The sequence below is a fragment of the Falco biarmicus genome, chromosome Z (assembly GCF_023638135.1).
Source record: "Falco biarmicus isolate bFalBia1 chromosome Z, bFalBia1.pri, whole genome shotgun sequence".
Classification (NCBI taxonomy): domain Eukaryota; kingdom Metazoa; phylum Chordata; class Aves; order Falconiformes; family Falconidae; genus Falco; species Falco biarmicus.
The window spans coordinates 1,502,637-1,519,616 of NC_079311.1; the positions used below are offsets into that span (position 1 = coordinate 1,502,637).

A 16,980-nucleotide genomic window follows, 5' to 3' on the forward strand; every position below is an offset into this window, starting at 1 on the left:
ATGGTTCAGTGTCTCCCTGCCAGAGCTGGCCTGGGGCCGGCATGAAGACATAGGAGAAGAAAGCCTCAAGGGGCCGGTGGGATTCCCTGGGGTCTGAGGGAGGGAGACTGGAGAACACTGGATGAGGCTGCTGGAGCTTCTCTGCTGCAAGGGCAGATTCTGGCAGGGCCATGTTCAAAGTTCATCTGATGGATGGAAATCTCGCTTCTGCCTTCAGGGAGCAGACGCAAGCCCCTCAGGGGATGAGAAGAACCACCAACACCTGGAGGTGCCCAAGGCTATCAGGTCTTTTCAGCTGGACAGCCATGGCAACACCAAGGGAATATCTTCTTGAGGAGCACTGCAGAGCTCGCCATCCTCGTTCCTCATGAAGCCAGGGGCAGTGGCCATGAGTTATGGGATGCAGAGATATTGCCAGAAGTCCCAGAGCTTTGGAGCACCCACTGGTGCCCTGCCAGGCACAGGAAGGATTCTTGCCCCCCAGGTCGTTCAGGCCAGGGTTGTTTGGTCACCCTTGGAAGCTGGCTCTGGGTTGAGGTAGAATAGGGCTTGGGCATCTCCCGGGAGGCATGCCCAGCCCATGGGACAAGGAAGCAGGTACTGCTCACATGCTCAGGGAACAGCCGATCGCCCGCGCTGCCTGGGGTCAGGAAGGAATTTTCACCCGGGGCACGCTGGCACTGGCCCCCAGGGTTTTTTTGCCTTCCTCTGCAGCATTGAGCGCGACCACTTGTCAGGGCTCCTCGGGTCCCTTGGGCCAGGTCACCGCCTGCTGCTCATGCCCCATGAAGATGGCCTCTCATGCCCTGCAGCTGGGGGGAGGAAGGCTTTTTTTCCCCCGCAGCGGGCAAGCAAGTGTCCCTGCCCAGGGTCTTTTTGCCTGCCTCTGCAGCACTGAGCAGGGCCCTGGCCAGGGCTCCTTCGGGCCGTTCTGGTGAGGTGCCTGCTGCTGGTGCCCCACGAAGCTTTCGAGGCTCCCGGGGGGTGGGGGGCAGGGCACAGCATGGCCCCCGCGGGTTGCTGCTTTTCCTCTGTAGCACTGAGCACAGCCCCTGGCCAGGGCTCCTTGGGGCCCTTTCGGCCAGGTTCTTGCCCACTGCTCTCACACCCCCGAGGCACCCCGGTGCCCTGGCGCTCTGGCTCTCTTGCCCATCGCAAGCCTTGGCAGGAGCCAGCTCTGCTCTGCCCTCGGCTCCCTTTCCCCAGGGCTTCTGCCTGGTGCCAAACAGTGTCTGCTTGGCAGGGCTTCAGGCTCGCTGCCCCATCAGGAGCTGCCCCTTTCCAGCTCTCCCCGCACGTAAGGCAAGCGCAGGGCAGGCATGAGATCACTTTCCATGCATCCCTGGCCAAGAAGCACAGTGGCAGAGCACGTTTCTGAAGGCAAAAAGTGTGCTTGTCATCAATACGTGCCATACTTTGGAAAATACCCTGTGGCACCACAAACCACCTTCTTCTTCTTGCTCTTTTGTGTGGTGAGTTTCAGCCCTCATTCGTGAAGCTCTCACTCTTCAGCAAGCAGGCATTGCTTGGCCTGTGTCTCTGCTGCTTCTTTCCGTGGCTCTGTGCCTTTCCTTTGCCAGGCTGCAAGGGATGTTTTTTCAAGCTGAACTGAGGGATGCACCAGCCTGCTCCTGGCTACACGTGTGTTGTCTTAATGCTTGTGAGCATTGGCTCTGTAACAGATTCAGAAGAATAAAAGAAAATCCTGTTTCCACTTGTAACCTTTGTGATTTGTGTCATTGAAAGCATTTTTGGAGCCAAGGAAGCCCTGGTGTTTCAGGCAAATAACAGTCACATCGTTGTTATTAAACCTATGGTGAACACCAGGAACAGAAGGGAACAGAACTGTCATGCTGTGCTGTGCCTGGAGTGAGAAGCTGTGAGCGGGTCTGAGGGGTCCCTCCAGGAGGGCAGCTCTCTGCAGGGCAGGGCCCAGGCCCAGCCACGAGACAGGGGCAGGCATGGGCGCATCTACAACATGGCTCAGGCAGGGACTGAAGGGCCCAGGCTAAGCTGAGACACATCCCCTGTGTCCTTGGCAGGAGACGGGGTGCTGGTGGTCCCAGGGGAGGCCAGTCCCAGCCACTGAGGGCAATGCACACCCCCAGGACCCTGGCACAAGTAGACTTGCACAGCTTGTAGGCCTTCCTTTTAATGATGTTTATGGTTGCCCACTTCGGAGACAAGAGTATTAGGCCATGGACATCTGCTCTGAGGAAGTACTACTGTTCTCAGGATACTGTGGTTTAGCTTGTTTTTCTAAGGAAAACAGCTCAGGCATTTCTGAAAATTAGTTCAAGTAGGATAAAAAAATCCACAGGGAAATGAACAGGTATTGCTCACCTCAAAAGGATTTGCAGCCATTTAGTTGAAGAGCACATCCTGCTTCAGACTGAGGGCTTCGTCTCAGCCTCCCCAGGGTCAGACATGTGGGGTTTTGCCATCCTGTGGACACCCAGTGAAACTGGATTAACACAACCCTTTCACAAAAAGCCCATCACACCTGCCCTTTGCAAATTTACCTGGATGGTCAAATGATCTGGATATGACCCAGAGCTCTACCCCCATCAGAAAGCATGTGCCTCCTGCCAACAAGGTGACAGAGGCAATGCCCAGGCTGGGACATGACTGCCCATTCAATCCCTTCTGCTAGTGCAGGGCTGGGAAGAAATGTCAGCAGAGATTTCCTCAGTACATACTGGTAGGGAAAGGAGGTAGGAAGAAAATGACAAGAGAACAGAACAGAATAGTTCAGCTGGAAGGGGTGTACAACAGCCATCGAGTCCAAACTGCCTGACCACTTCACAGTGATGACCAAAGTTGAAGGACGGTTATTAAGGGCATTGTCCAAATGCCTCTTAAACACTGAAAAGGCGTGGGACATTGACCACCTCTCCAGGAAGCCTGTCGCAGGGTTTGACCACTTTGAGGAGCAAGGAAAAAGATGATCAAGAAACAAAACAAGTTTTGGACTTCTTTCCAAGAGGACGACCTCACCACAAGCAGGGTAAGAGCGTACGTCCCTCAGTGCATCGCTAAGGAGTGGTGAGGAAATCCTGCGCGTGCTCTGTACATCTCTGCAGCGTGCATGCAGAGCGAAGCAAAAGCCTGTCTTTCCCCTCTCGCATCCCCCATCCAAAGTAAAGCTCCCCGGGCGGCACAGGTGCCTGCAAAGGGCTATGTCCCACAACTCCGTTTACCCCTGCGATAAAGTTAAATGTCTGGAAGCGGGCTAGGCGGTTCGGAGTGCCTGAACACACTGCAGGTGCACGCTCGCACTAGGGGCACATCCGTTTCAAAGAGGCCGTACGGACAACGGCACACACGCTAACGAGCAGGTGAGGGCTCCACGGCAACAAGCGTTTCGGCAGCACGGCTGAAAAGGGGGGGAAGCAGCACGACCCCGCAAGTGCACTACGGTGACGGGGCGAGGCGGAGAGCCGCTGCCGGGCCGGCGGCCGGTGCGCTGTGCCACGGGGAGACGCCTGCGGCCGCTCCCGCGCGTTCGCCGTCGGACGGGCCCCGGCAATAGCGCCTGCACCTCCCTCCGGAGAGCGGCTCCACCTCACCGCCCCAGCCCCGCACAGCCGGGCCTCAAGATGGCGGCGGTGCGGCGCCACAGGGGGCGGGGGCGGCGGGCGGAAGTGACGTCAGTGTCGGTCCTGCGACACGCCCGCCCTCCCGCAGGCGGCGCGGCGGGTGCGTTCCGCTGCACTTCCGGCGCGCCGCTCTGCCGGGCGGTCTGTGCTGCCGCGGCGGGCTCGGGTGAGCGGCCTCCCCGCGGCCCCGTGGGGCCGGGCCCTCCGCCGGCGGCACCGGACGGCTGCCGGGGCGCCCCTCGGGCGGGCTGAGGGGGCTCGGCAAGTCGCCCCCCCCGCCGCCGCCTGAGGAGGCGGGCGAGGGGCCGGGCGGGGCTGAGGCAGCGCGGCCGCCCTGTGGGTGCAGGCCGTGCCCTGTGGGAGGCCGTGGGGCGCTGCCCGGGGCGCTGCCGGCCCCCTGCCCCACTGACCCACTGCCTGCCGCCTGACCCATTGCCTGCCGCCCCCAGGAGCTGCCCGCGCCGCTGCCATGACCAGGTGGGCCCGCCGGAGCGGCGCGCCCGGCGAAAAGGCGCTGGCTGCCACCCCCTGGGAGCAGATGGTGGCGCCGGGGGGCCGCCCCGGCCCTCTCTGCCTGAAGAAGGAGCAAGAGAAGAGGAAGAAGAAGAACAGAAAGAAAAAGGATTATCTGAACGAAGACGTTAACGGGTTTGCGGCGTTCCTGAGGCAGAGCTCGGCGGGTGGCGAGGCGGCCGAAGCAGCCGGCGCTGGGCTGGACGAGGAGGTGGCCATAGCCTTGAAAAAGGACAAGCGGCGGGAGAGTAGGAGGCTGAAGAGGCAAGAAATGAAGAAAAATGCCATGGTGAGTTTTGTCTTGAGTCGGGGGGGGTGGGTTTGCTGGTCGTGGCAGCCGGTTAAAAATTTGGGAGACGCTCTCTGGGAAATGCGGAGTCCCTGGGCTCTGCTGGCGCTGCCAGGAGGCTGTGCAGCCAGGAGGCCAGTGCCGTACCTGCTGGACCCATAGCGTGTACTAAATGGCGTTTCACGTTTATAAAACGTTAAGCAACCCGACTTTGAAACAAGCAATGATATTCGGCTTCAGTCTTAGCCTTTAGCATGGCTTTTTCGGTTTAACACTGTGCTTGCTAGCTTATGATGGATTCACAGCCCCTCCTGTCTCCTGGGTGAAACTAATTCAGTGCGTTTCTAGATGTAATTCGCCAGCACAATGTTCCTGCTTTTCTGGGGCCTCTTTCTGCAGTGTCTTCTGCTTGAGAATTGGAGCGAGATCTTTAGCAGACTGTAATGAGACTGTCTAAAAGGAGTTCTCTCAGCACGGACTTAAATGCATTCAGCATAAATTTGTGCTGAGTGTAACTGGCAACATAGTAAAGAGAGTTACTACTAATTAACCTGGGATAGCCAAGTTCTTAATGAGTAAATCATAGGACTGGTGCAACATTGCTTGTATTCACCTAAGCACTTACTGCAGTAGTACTTAAAAATCTTGTGGAGCTGTGCTGTAGTCAAAATAAGTGTTGTCGTTCATCCAGAGCACTTGGTTGCCAATGGGTGAATACCCTATACGGTGGTGTTGGTAAAAGGAGAAGAGTACCCATAACGATACAGTTTAATGGCATAGACCACTGACAGTTGTTTTGTGATTGAGGTATAATACCTGTTCTGTCTAGCTGTTTGGGGAGAAAAATCCCGTGATATGTTTGCCTTCTGAAAAGCTGGAAGGCCTTGTTAGACTGGAATTTTCAAGTCTTTGAGGGCCATTCACAAAATCTTGTCTTTTTATGTTAGTGTAACCACAAATCTCAACATTGAAGGTGCATATCTCATAGTACACTCAAGGTTTCAGCCATGAGAAATAGTGGTCTAGTAGAAGTCTACTGGCTACAGGTGGTAATCTGCTAAGTAAATTCTTTAGTAATCTACCTGAAAACACTGTGTTTTGCTATGCTAACTGTCTTTGAAAATGCGTATACCTTAATTTTTATTTTCAAAGGTATGTTTCCACTGTAGAGAACCTGGCCATGGTGTTGCTGATTGCCCCGCAGTACTTGAAAGTCAAGATATGGGTACAGGAATCTGTTACCGGTGCGGATCCACAGAACATGACATCAGCAAATGCAAAGCAAAAGTAGATCCAGCGGTTGGTATGTCTCAGAAGTTTGTATTTCTTGAGATGCTTTCTTCTGACTACTGAAAGAAAAGCCTTCCGTTTTAGTAATTTAACTGTTTTGAGGAGATAGGTTAATACATTTAACGGAATACAATATTAAAACAACGAACTTGATAGTGTAATGTTTATAGTATGAGTGTAGTAAAATATTGTCATTATAGTGTGTTCACAGTTGTCTGTGACTTTACAAAGTTTTTAATGTGGATCATAAGCTGTGTGGGATTTTGCAGGGGCATTTCCATATGCAAAATGTTTCATCTGTGGTGAGATGGGGCATCTGTCAAGGTCATGTCCAGATAATCCCAAAGGATTGTATGCTGAAGGTGAGTGTACTAATTTACTAAAACCAAAACACATTTTTCATACTTAATGGATATGGAACAAAGTAACATTGCAAGCAAATGAGGATCTGACTGAAAGGAATTTCTGCATATTTTTTACTGTTGGTAAAAGCAGATTAATTCTAGGGAATTCAGAATATTGATTACCTAGGGCTTGCTGTTTTAATTGTAAACAATGTTAAATGACAATATGAGATGCAAAGTATGTGAACTTGCTGGTGATTGCAATATCTAGAGGCACACGAAGGAACAAAATCATAATAGGCTGTAGGTACATAGTGTGTATTTGTATGTACGTATACTGAAAGTACATGATAAAAATGTATTCTTGTACTATAGCGTAAGACTTTGGGAGTGGTTCACGCAAAACAAGGGCTCTCACTAGAAAGAGGACATCTTCAGTTTAAGAGAATTTATTGAGAAATGTGATCCAGGTTTGAAGATTTCACTCAGAATCTGCTCTGCCCTGTTTTGCTGTTGGCACTAACACATAGCATTCTGTCTCCCAGTATAAACTTGAGGTCTGGTAAACTCAAAAGGGTGATCTTAGAGCACAGTTAAATTGGAAGAAAAATCACTTTACTTTCAATGTTTGGATTATGAGTGGAATTTATATTTTGTATCACAGTACCTCAGTTGGATTTCCTGCCTCTCAGGAACACCTGTTAATTTAAGAAGTTCTTTGAGTATGGATTTCAGCAGAATTCTGCTTAGTTTATCAAAAAGAGAGCTTCCAACAAATCAGAAATATTCAGTATGTGGTGACTGGAATCTGTAGTATGTGATGCTTTACAGAGCAGTATGGTTACAAACAGCTCTCTCTGTCTGTCAGAGACGCGGAGGCAGAGGAAGCTGTCTTTGCAGGCTTCCAAAGCTGGCTGCGTATCTGCTCCACAATGTTACAACGTTGTGCCAAGGACCACAGACCTCTCCATAGGGACATTTCCTTTTCTGTAGTGACAACCTGTAAATAAGATAAGTAGAATGAGATTTTTCAGTATACGAGTGAGAGCAAAGTAGTGTGGGAGGGTCGGGTTTTTTTTTTTTTTTTTTGGGGGGGGGGGGGAGGGGGTGTTCATGATTTTCCCAGATGAGCAACAACTTTCTCTTACCAGGTGGTGGATGCAGACTTTGTGGATCTGTGGAGCACTTCAGAAAAGACTGTCCGGAAAAACAGAATGCGGGTGAGATGCAGGGGAGTATACAGAGTGAAATTTGAGTGCACAATTAAGTAATACTTACTTACTGCTTTGCCCAACTTTGGTCAGGAAAAAAATGGTTTGAAAAGAGAACTTGCAAATAGCAAAGGTGACCTTCCTTTGGGAATGAGTGCTTATATTAAGGGGTATGTGGAGGAGGCATTACGTTGCAATGCAAAACTTGAACGTTCCTTTAAAAAAAAATAATGTAGCATGTGGGTTTCTGAAGATAATATGAGCTAATATGTATTTGTTAGCCAGTATTTATGCTGCTATTCATAACTTAGCTGTGGAACAAAACTAGTTTCTTCTTTTGATGATTTCTCTTTGAAGTGGTGGAACGAAATACAATGTTGGCTGCAAGGGGGTGGTACTAGCAGCTTGTAAAAGCTGCGTGTGCAGGCAAATGTTCCAAGTCATTCAAGACAGGAGAGAAAGAGGAGTCAGGAGATCTGTCCATCTGGATTCACCAGCTAATAAAGCAGCTTGCTTGCATGTTCCTCGTGTGGGTGGGAAAAGTATGTTATATATACCAAAAAAGCTGTGCTAAGGCAGGCAAAAGCGTCAAACAGGTTTGAAGAATGAATCTGTTGCTGAAGTGGTGACTTGTTTGTGCATTTTTCTACTTTGTATGGCTTATAGAACTTTTGGGTTAATAATATACCATTTCTATGGTATCTATGTAAGAAATACTTGTGGATGCAATAGAGGCCTATACTTTAGCCATTTTCTGTATCTGGTCTTTCATAGTTGCATCTGAGACCGTATTTCTATGGTATCTATGTAAGAAATACTTGTGGATGCAATAGAGGCCTATACTTTAGCCATTTTCTGTATCTGGTCTTTCATAGTTGCATCTGAGACCGTATGTAACATTCTAGATGTATGCTGCTTTGCTAGTTTAGAGCAAGTGAGATTGAGTCTTAACTGGTATGGTGGAATTTTTGATATGAAAAGACTCTAAAATTTCCCCAAACTCACCAGCCACAGCAGATTGCTGGGAAGTGACCACTCAGATGACTGCTGAGTTGAAAGTTTGTAACGTAGCCCTTGTTGGATTTCTGCACACCACATGGATGGCAAACTACCTTTGTGTGGTTAATGGTTTCTGTAAATCAAAAACCTGTACAGATGCAGTAGGAGAAAAGAAATATTTGTAAGGAGCAGTGTTGCTCAAAGCTGGGCCAGCTGTTGCAGGAAATGGCAGACTTCAGCTGTTAGTGAAGTCCAGTGCAAGTCTTTCTGCTCTTTGGTGGTAAGGTTCTAAATTATATGTGAAGCAGAACTGGAATTTTTTTTTTACTTCTCTTTTTTTTTTTTTAAGTTTTATGTCCATAATGAAGACTGACAGTTGCTGTTAATTTCTCAAGGGACATCTTACCCTTTACGCTAATGTTTCAAAACTATTATTGCTGGTTAATATTTTAATTAGTTGGAACTGTGACACTATTGGTAAGAATTGTAATACTCTTTGGAACAATTTTGCATCATGCAAAGTACTTTTAAGTTACAGGAAGACAGCTGGTAGCTGCAAAGAAGTTTAGGCACTACTTGTTTCTTCAGGTGGAATGACTTGATGTGAGTTGGGATACGGAGATTTTGCTCTGTTGTGTCTCCTCAGGCTGAGTTTTTTCATCTATAATAGAGAGGGTCTCTCCTCGACTTATTCTGAAATGTTCATCATAAGAGTTATTTGGACTTCATGTGAGAGCTAATGCATCATTTGCATACTACTTGAATGTTTCTTTGGACAGTCCAATAGGAAAAAAAAATGTAGTGATTTCTGAACCTTGACAATCCGCATGGGGGAAGAAAGGGTGTTTAGAAAACACATTTAAAAAAAAAAAAAAGTTTTGTAAGGAGAGTTGGATTCAGGGCCAGAATGACATGGACAAATCTTTGGTGAAGTAATAACAGGCCCTTTGCGGGTTGGATCTCCCTGAAATGCAAAAGTTTGATGTAATGGCAATGCTTAGCCTTCCCGTAACCTCTTGTGTCTCACTCTGCAGATCAGGTTACGGTTGGACGATGGGCCATTGGAATGAGTGCAGATTATGAAGAAATTGCAGAAACGCCAAAGGTGCAGAAACCAAAAGTGAAAGTACCCAGAGTTGTGACGTTTTGAAGGCCTCTGCTCTAACCTGTGGTTAGCCTGCACTGCTGCACTCCAGAGTAGTGACTACACAGAGTGGATTGCTGGTTCCAGAAGATCAAGCAGATTGCTGCTGCTAAACTATTTTTTTTTGTCCCCCCTTGTTTTTCCAGTTTGCCTCCCAGACTCACCTAGCTTACTGAAAAGCTGGGAACAACAAAAGTACAGCAAGTGGATATTTTATTTTTTCATATCTGCCAAAATACGGCATTCCCTCTGATTCACGTTCTCCCTTACTGCTAGCTGTATGAAGAGGGAAATTGGCTGCTTCTTGTAACAGGGACCTGGCTGCAGTAATCAAACCGGGAATGTGTGTTTTATCATGGGGTTTATGACCACTGGATTTCAGTGGTCAGTGTTGTCACCTTAAGAGCGCTGCTTTTAGTTATCAGAGGTGAATACAATTACACTGATCTTACTAAGACTGTTTCTTTGTTTCTCTGAAAGGGATTGTGGGTATTTTCTAAAGAGTCTTATGTTCTGGTTGGGTTTTACCTTCTCCTTTTAGAAATAATCAGGCCTTCTGAAGGCTTCAGCCTGCATTACAGAGTAATAAACAACAGCCCTGAGGGAAAGCACACGGCGATAAAGCTATTGCTGCTGAAGAATTAATTCACCCTTTCAATGACAGTGGCCTGATGGCCTTTGTGAGAACACAGAAGGAACACCAGGTAGCAAACGAGAGGTCAGGACCGAGTTCTGAGGTGCTTAGGACCAGCCACTGCAGCCACTGAAACCATAGGTTTGGAACATACTTTTCTTACAGCAAAAAACAAATACAGGAGTTTAATTGTTCAGATATATTTTATATTTGTACTTTTTAATTATTTTTAATAAAACACTGCTGAAGAATATACTTGCTCTTAATTTAGGTTTCCTGGTTCTGCTCTGGATACAAAGGCACATTAAGTTGACTAAGAGAGGGCATGTATTTATCATTTTTATAATAATCAGGGCACACATTTAAATGTGGAAGAAGAGTGGATGTGAATGAAATCAAAGATCAGTTACAGTGTTTTAAGTAACTACTGGATCAAAACTCAAAAGCAGTATCACTTTAATGTGGACATTTTGCAACATACCTTTATCCCAGTTTAAAAATTGTTTATTTACTCATAGGATTGAAAGGGGTATTGTTTAAAAAGCATCTTTTTAGACTATTTCTTGTCTTCAAAAACTCCTTGATATTGTAATGTGTTCTCTTACCCATAGGAACTTGAAGCCATTCGCCTTTACTTTCCTAGCAGTACAGTACTTCCCAGATAAGGAGTTGGTAGATGGTGTGGTGTGCCTGCTGTGGTTCCAGAGTACAGCCTCTCCTCCTGAGGAAATGGGCTGCGGCAGGTCCGTGGCTCTGAGTAACGTGTGCTCACCCAGTTGTGCTACTACAGTGCGGGGCAGAAGTGTCCTCACTGACGGGCTGTCTGTCAAAACTGCTAAGTTGCGTGTTGTACGACACCCAAGTTGGAGAAAAAGGAAATTCGTTAATCCCACAGCTGATCACTGTCACTTCTGCTTGGTGAAAGGGACTGTGAAACCAGGACAACTGAGATGGTGGTTGTGGCAAAAGAAGTCCCACAAGAAGCGGTGGATTAACCTTTGTTCTCAAAGTGGAGCAGAAGCAGGGCATGCTAGCATCCAGCTTGCCGAGCTTCTGAGCCCAGCCTTCTCTTCATCCTCCTTCTAGTGCTCCTCTGAAGGTCAGTGAGCCTAACAACCACCGCTGGGTAAGGCAACCTTGTGTTTTGTACCTGTGGCTTTGATCCGTCTTGCGCTATGGAAACACTTGCTGGGCTCCTACACGTGACAACTGCTCTGTTGTCCTCTGAGGGGAAAAAATGGACTTCTTCAAACGTGGACAATTGGAGAGTACAGTCTCTGTGAGAATTACAGTGTAAAGGCAGCAGCTGTTTTCAGGTAATTGCACATGTGCTTGCATGGGGGTGGAAGCACGTATGCCTCCCTCTTGTCCTCTGCTTCAGTGACTGCTGAGGAAAATGAGGCAGGCACTGAAATCCTTGCGCTACTCTCATAGCTGCACTGGTTAGCAATCTACAGGGACTTTTGGACAAAACAACTTGTTAAATGTACCCACTTACCTCTTTTTACATTATTTCACAAAGGGATGTGTAGTTGAAAGCTATTTGAACAGCACCTGTAAGAGGTGCTGCATGTAAAGGTGCACTGTACCCACACATTTCAGAAGCTGGGCGAATAACTGGAGTTTCAGCAGAGTAGTTTGTGTGCCAGAAACCTGAATCTTAAGTTGCACAGAGGCTGGTAAATACAATCCTTGCTCTGTGTCAAAAAGACCTTTCCCCATACACCCCCAAAGACATGTGATGGCTGCATCTGGAGCATGGCCCAGCTTTACAGTGCTTTGCACTACAACGGCCAAGGTCCTGGTGTGGGGGGCTGCTGTGGTGTAACCTGGGCCAGCAGCTCAGCCCCATGCAGCCACTTGCTTGCTCCCTCCATGGTGGGATGGGGAGAAGATTGCAAGGGTAGAAGTGAGAAAACTCGTCACGAGACAATGACAGTTTAATAGGTAAAGCAGAAGCCACGTATGCAAGCCAAGTAAAACAAGGAATTCATTCATTGCTTCCCATCAGCATCATCCCCAGGACAGCAGGGCTCCATCATGTAACAGTGACATGGGAAGACAAATGCTGGGTGTCCATCCCGCCCCCCCCTTCCTTCTTCCTCCAGCTTTACATGCTGAGCATGCTGCTATATGGTATGGCATATCCCTTTGGTCGGCTGGGGTCAGCTGTCCAGGTGCTGTCCTGGCTCTGTCCCCTCCCAGCTCCTTGCTGGTGGGGTGGGGTGAGAGGCAGAAAAGGCCTTGGTTCTCTGTAGGTGCTGCTCAGCGGTAACAGAAACATCCCTGAATCACCAACGCTATTTCCAGCACAAATGCATGGCACAGCCCCAGACCAGCTACTATAAAGACCATGAATTCTATCCATTCCAGCCAAAACCAGCACAGGGGCAGAGGGCAGATCTGCTCATGCAGGCATGAGCTCAGCAGAAAGCTAATCATTCAAAAACGCCAAATAATGTTCTCCAGATAGCCCCTGCAGTAGCCCCACAGCTGAGCTCCGTGTCTAAGTGTCTCTAAAAGGCAAGTTATACTCTGCGCTGCACAGGCAGCCACCCGAATAGCTGGTGTGAAATGCTTGGCACAGGCAGCGTTCGGGCTCTTTCTCACTAATGCGGTGTTCAGAGCTCAACATTAGGTGTCTCTGTTCACTAAAAATTGGGACCACAGAGACTTAACACACCCACTCAAGCGCTTGTCTGCCATCATCTGCAAACAGGCGTGGGCAGGACTCAGGAGAGCTGAGCTCCTGGTCCACAGAGGGGGTCTGGACCCTTCCACTACCAGCCAAGCCAGGAGGCAAGCACAACCTCGGTGGTTTGCATGCTCTGGAGGGGGCTGCCTTGAGGCTGTGAGTCTCACTCCCTGGACTGAATCGCACCTTACCCGTGTGATAAAAATGACGAACCAAAATCAGGAGCTAGATCTAGTCTCTCCTCCATAGCCAAAGACCTGGACCTGCTTTACTTAATTAGTAGTCCAAAGATATCCCTGTGTTGTGTGCCATACGGTGGCCAGCCTTCGCTAGGCATAGCAAACAGCAGCTGTATTCACTAATGTTTTGGTTCAAGACTGTACCCAAGCTAAACTAGTCTTGCTGAGAGGCCAGGTGACTCATGGTGCTAGCACACCCAGAGGGCTTCCAGCACTCCCTTTGGTTCCTCTTCTGCTGCACATGGCAGACATGCCATATGCAAAATGTGCTGGCCTGCTGTAACCTGTAAATGGCTGATAAAAGCTTTGATTCGGTTATAGGTTAAACTGAAGATGTGTTCAAGTGGGAACTGGAGAAGACCCCTAGAGCTCTTGCTCTGCTAATTGGGAGACTACAGCAAGATAAAATGGCACTGCTGTGGTTCACATGCTTTGATTCTCTTAATACCCCCATGTTCATGTTACGATCCAACTGCTGATGATCATACTCGCTTTTCTGAACAAGGCTCTTTTGAGCAAAAATAAGAGCAGAAAACAAAGCAGACCCACCACAATAAAACCTTTGAAAATATTCTCCCTTTTCATCTGTGAGGGAGTGGATCCAAGAGCCTTACTGTTCTGCATTTATTCACCCCTAGCAGAACAGTCTTGCATAGAGCTTGCCAGCTGGAAGGTTACAGCACTTCTGTAGGAGGCCAAGAGTCCCCATCATCACTACAAAGCAGTCTTTCTGGAACAGTATCTCGAGTCATTTCAGAGATACCATAATACAGGATTTGCAACCTCAGAAACAGTAATTTATTGGAAGTCACAGATAAACGACAAGTATTAACAGATAATGTACAAACATCAGTGTGGTGGATGCCAGGTGCCCACCAAGCCGCTCTATCACTCCCCTTCTCAGCAGAACTGGGGGGGAAGAAAATAAGATGAAAAGCTTGTGGGTCAAGATAAAGGCCATTTAATGAAGCAACAGGAAAAGTCACACGCATGGAAACGAAGGAAAACAAAAGATGTTACTCTACTTTCCATCAGTAGGCGATGTTCAGCCACTTCCCAAGAGGCACGGTGTCAGTACAAGCAGTGGTTGCTCCAGAAGACAAGCATTCTACATAACAAATGCCCCGCCTTCCTCCCCCTTTCTCTTGGCTTTTATATCTGAGCAGACACCATATTGTTTGAAATATCCCTTTGGTCACTTTGGGTCAGCTGTCCTGGCTGTGTCCCCTCCCAAGATCTTGCTCACCCCAGGTGAGGGGGGGAATGCTGAAGAGCCAGCCTGGGTGCTGTGCCAGTGCTCCTCAGCAGCGGCCAAAACACTGGTGTGCTGTCACCACCTTTCTAGCCACCAATACAAAGCACAGCGCTGTGAGGGCTGCTGTGGGGCTCAGGCAGACCCAATACAATGAGCAAACACTAACTTATGTGGGGTGTAATCAATTTATTATTTAGTAGGTATGCAAGAACCTGGACAACCAGGTCAGAGCACTGGATAAGCTACTTAGTAGCACCACATCTCTTTAAGTTACACGGGATGGTATTTACTGATTTAAAACTGACTGGATGGCATTACGTGCGATATAACATTAAAATAGTGAAATGGTCTCATGAGATACAGTTCTACTTGGCCAAGTTCCGCCTCCACTTATATGAAATCCATTAATGCAATCAAAAGCAGAATCTGTCCCTTAATTTTTCTAAAATTAAAAACTGAATTTAGAACCTAAAGCCTAATCTTAATTTGATAGAAAATGCTTGTACTAGATATTCTCAGGATCAAGCCCAGTATCAACTACATGATCCAAAGTAACTAACCTGTAGAAAAACGATCAACGTACATGCAGGAATATAAACCAGTACTGCTTGATAATCTTTAGAGGTCTCTTCAGAAATCTGTTTTTAACTTCAGCACTTGCTGTCTTTCAGCTCCAAGAACTTTATACATTCCAAAGCAGTGTCTTCAATGGATTTTGATGAGCCAGTAAGATTTGCAGCTAAATACGGCATAACACCTGATGTCACTTGATTGAAGTAACACACCTGTTTAATAAAAAATAAATGAAACATAAAAGCCTATGGATTGCAATACTCAGCCACTTTTTTGCAAAGCCTAGATGAGTATTTATGGATGCAAACAGAATCACATAGTGCTGCTCAAACTGAAGGCAATAATTAGCAAAAAGAGCATGCCTTTTTTACAGTACTTTAGTGATTTCAGTGCCCTCACAACTGCCAGGTCCTTGAGCATCTGTAGGCAAATGTACACAGCAGTGCAGCAAGAAACATTATGTGTAACCTGTTAAATGTACGTGCTTTATGAACAAAGCTGTTGCCTGAAAAAAGAATCCAAGACACTGAGAGCTGCTGACTGTTGTCAGAAATATATTTTCTTTAATGAAAAAGCTACAGCCTTCCCACAGAAAAGAACAAAAGAGGAACATTGCCATTGGTCCCAGAGATGGGATTCAGATTGTATAATTTCTGACATAAGAAACATTTAGTCTGAGAGAATTCCTTGGACTTCCACTGTAGTCAGTGAAAAGAGATGGACACTACCAGAGACTATTTTAATGCACACTTTCTAGAACAATATTTTAAGACTTAATTAATTACTCTCTGGATATGCCTGGTCATCTCCTGTGCTTAGTTTAGATTTCATTCCTAACATTCAGATCAGCCAAAGTCAGGCAAGTTTCCACTTTGTGGAATAAAGAATGTCTTTATAACCACGCTGAACTCTGGGGAAACTGACTCATTCTTCTGTTGTATTGCTGTTACTGTTCTAGACTGTCAGCTCAAATGAGATTATACACACATGTAATACTGCAGGAAAGGAGACACAGCTGAGGTCTGCAGAACTACTCACTGTACAGGAGCTGTTGCTGTCACTGTAGATCTGGAATCCGGCACAAAGGATTTCACTTCTGCAGTATTCTTCAGAAGGTGGCATAGATGTGAGGGTAACTGACTTAACGGCTACTATGTAGGGTTCACTGCAGGACAAGGGGAAGAATCAAACATTTCTTCAACTATTAAAAAAGATACATGTAAATGACTACAGAGTATGCACAAGCTATACCAAACGTCATTTTCATATGAAGGCAAACAAGCTCCTCTGTGTTTACAGATGCAGGTTAAAAGATTCAGCTCTCTTGAGTCACATTAAGGCTTTATCGCAGACTCCAGTCAAGGGGACTTCTGTGGAAAGCCACAGAACAATCATCCACAGACAACACCTTTATTTTAATTTATCCCGCTCTCCACAGCCCATGTTTACGGAACCAGTGCCTAGGAGCAACTCTTACTAAGAGGATTTACAGTGTGGCCCCAGCACATGTAAACATCATTCAGTTACCAGATGGGGGGGGGGTGGGGGGTGAGGTGGAGGGAAAGCAAGCACAGTACATAATACTGCCTTTTACAAGCAGTGTTCTGTTAACATGAAGAATTACTGAATGTAAGAAATTAAGCTGAAAATAATGAATGATAAGATACACCAAATGGTCCCATTTATCCGTGTTTCATTATGCAAGAACAAAAGGAAATCTAATGGAAAAAAAATCAGTGTATGTTAAACTGATCAAGGGACATTTTAAACGAAATTCAGCAGCAAAATTTACAGATACAATAAATGTGTCACACCGAGGTTTCAAGAAAGGCCAAACACTTCCTTGAATTACATTAAATGGGATTACAAAGTCATTTAAAACAAAGAAACAAACCCCCAGTTATGTGCTTCAGCACAGACAGGCCTTCTGGGACACATGTTTTTCCAAATTGCCTGCCTGGAATTCTGGCCTGTTTTCCCTAATGATAGCTCACTCCCTAAGAGTCACTATCAAAGAAGCAATGCTGGACTACGTTACCAATTTGTGATCCTCTGAATTTTCTTCGTTGCACTTTCACATTGCAAAACAGATCCGATTGTACAAACTCAGGCATTAACGTAGCTATTATAATATAGCTACGTTATAGCTATATTTGTAATTTCTTACAAAATAAAATATAATCTTTTTCACCCAT

The 16,980-nt window shown here is 46.8% G+C and overlaps 2 protein-coding genes and 1 long non-coding RNA gene across 4 annotated transcripts in view; 1 reads left to right on the top strand and 2 right to left on the bottom strand.

Annotated features, from left to right (window-relative positions):
- Nucleotides 1-1,371: 1,371 nt before the first annotated feature.
- On the bottom strand, nucleotides 1,372-2,527 carry LOC130142878 (uncharacterized). The gene is made up of 2 exons (XR_008819560.1): nucleotides 2,344-2,527; nucleotides 1,372-1,673 (listed from the first exon to the last, which is right to left on the bottom strand). It is a non-coding gene; the product is annotated as an uncharacterized LOC130142878 (long non-coding RNA).
- Nucleotides 2,528-3,694: 1,167 nt separating this feature from the next.
- ZCCHC9 (zinc finger CCHC-type containing 9) lies at nucleotides 3,695-10,276 on the top strand. Its single transcript, XM_056325319.1, has 5 exons — nucleotides 3,695-4,401; nucleotides 5,554-5,704; nucleotides 5,961-6,053; nucleotides 7,187-7,255; nucleotides 9,280-10,276. Exons 1-5 carry the CDS (start codon nucleotides 4,069-4,071, stop codon nucleotides 9,393-9,395), a joined length of 762 nt encoding a protein of 253 aa, XP_056181294.1. The 5' UTR covers nucleotides 3,695-4,068; the 3' UTR covers nucleotides 9,396-10,276.
- A 3,456-nt stretch (nucleotides 10,277-13,732) lies between these two features.
- ACOT12 (acyl-CoA thioesterase 12) overlaps nucleotides 13,733-16,980 on the bottom strand; it is a 31,416-nt gene continuing 28,168 nt past the window's right edge. For both annotated transcript variants that reach the window (XM_056325318.1, XM_056325317.1), the window contains 2 exons: nucleotides 15,824-15,950; nucleotides 13,733-14,997 (listed from right to left, as the gene is read on the bottom strand). In XM_056325318.1, the coding sequence (XP_056181293.1) occupies nucleotides 14,863-14,997; nucleotides 15,824-15,950 (262 nt within the window). In that variant the 3' untranslated portion in view covers nucleotides 13,733-14,862. The remainder of the gene's footprint in view (nucleotides 14,998-15,823; nucleotides 15,951-16,980) is intronic.

Coding starts and splice junctions, on each gene's coding strand:
- ZCCHC9 (XM_056325319.1), top strand. CDS start 4,069: ATGACCAGGTGGGCCCGCCGGAGCGGCGCGCCCGGCGAAAAGGCGCTG. Junction 6,054..7,186: donor CAAAGGATTGTATGCTGAAG/GTGAGTGTACTA, acceptor TTCTCTTACCAG/GTGGTGGATGCAGACTTTGT. Junction 7,256..9,279: donor TCCGGAAAAACAGAATGCGG/GTGAGATGCAGG, acceptor CTCACTCTGCAG/ATCAGGTTACGGTTGGACGA.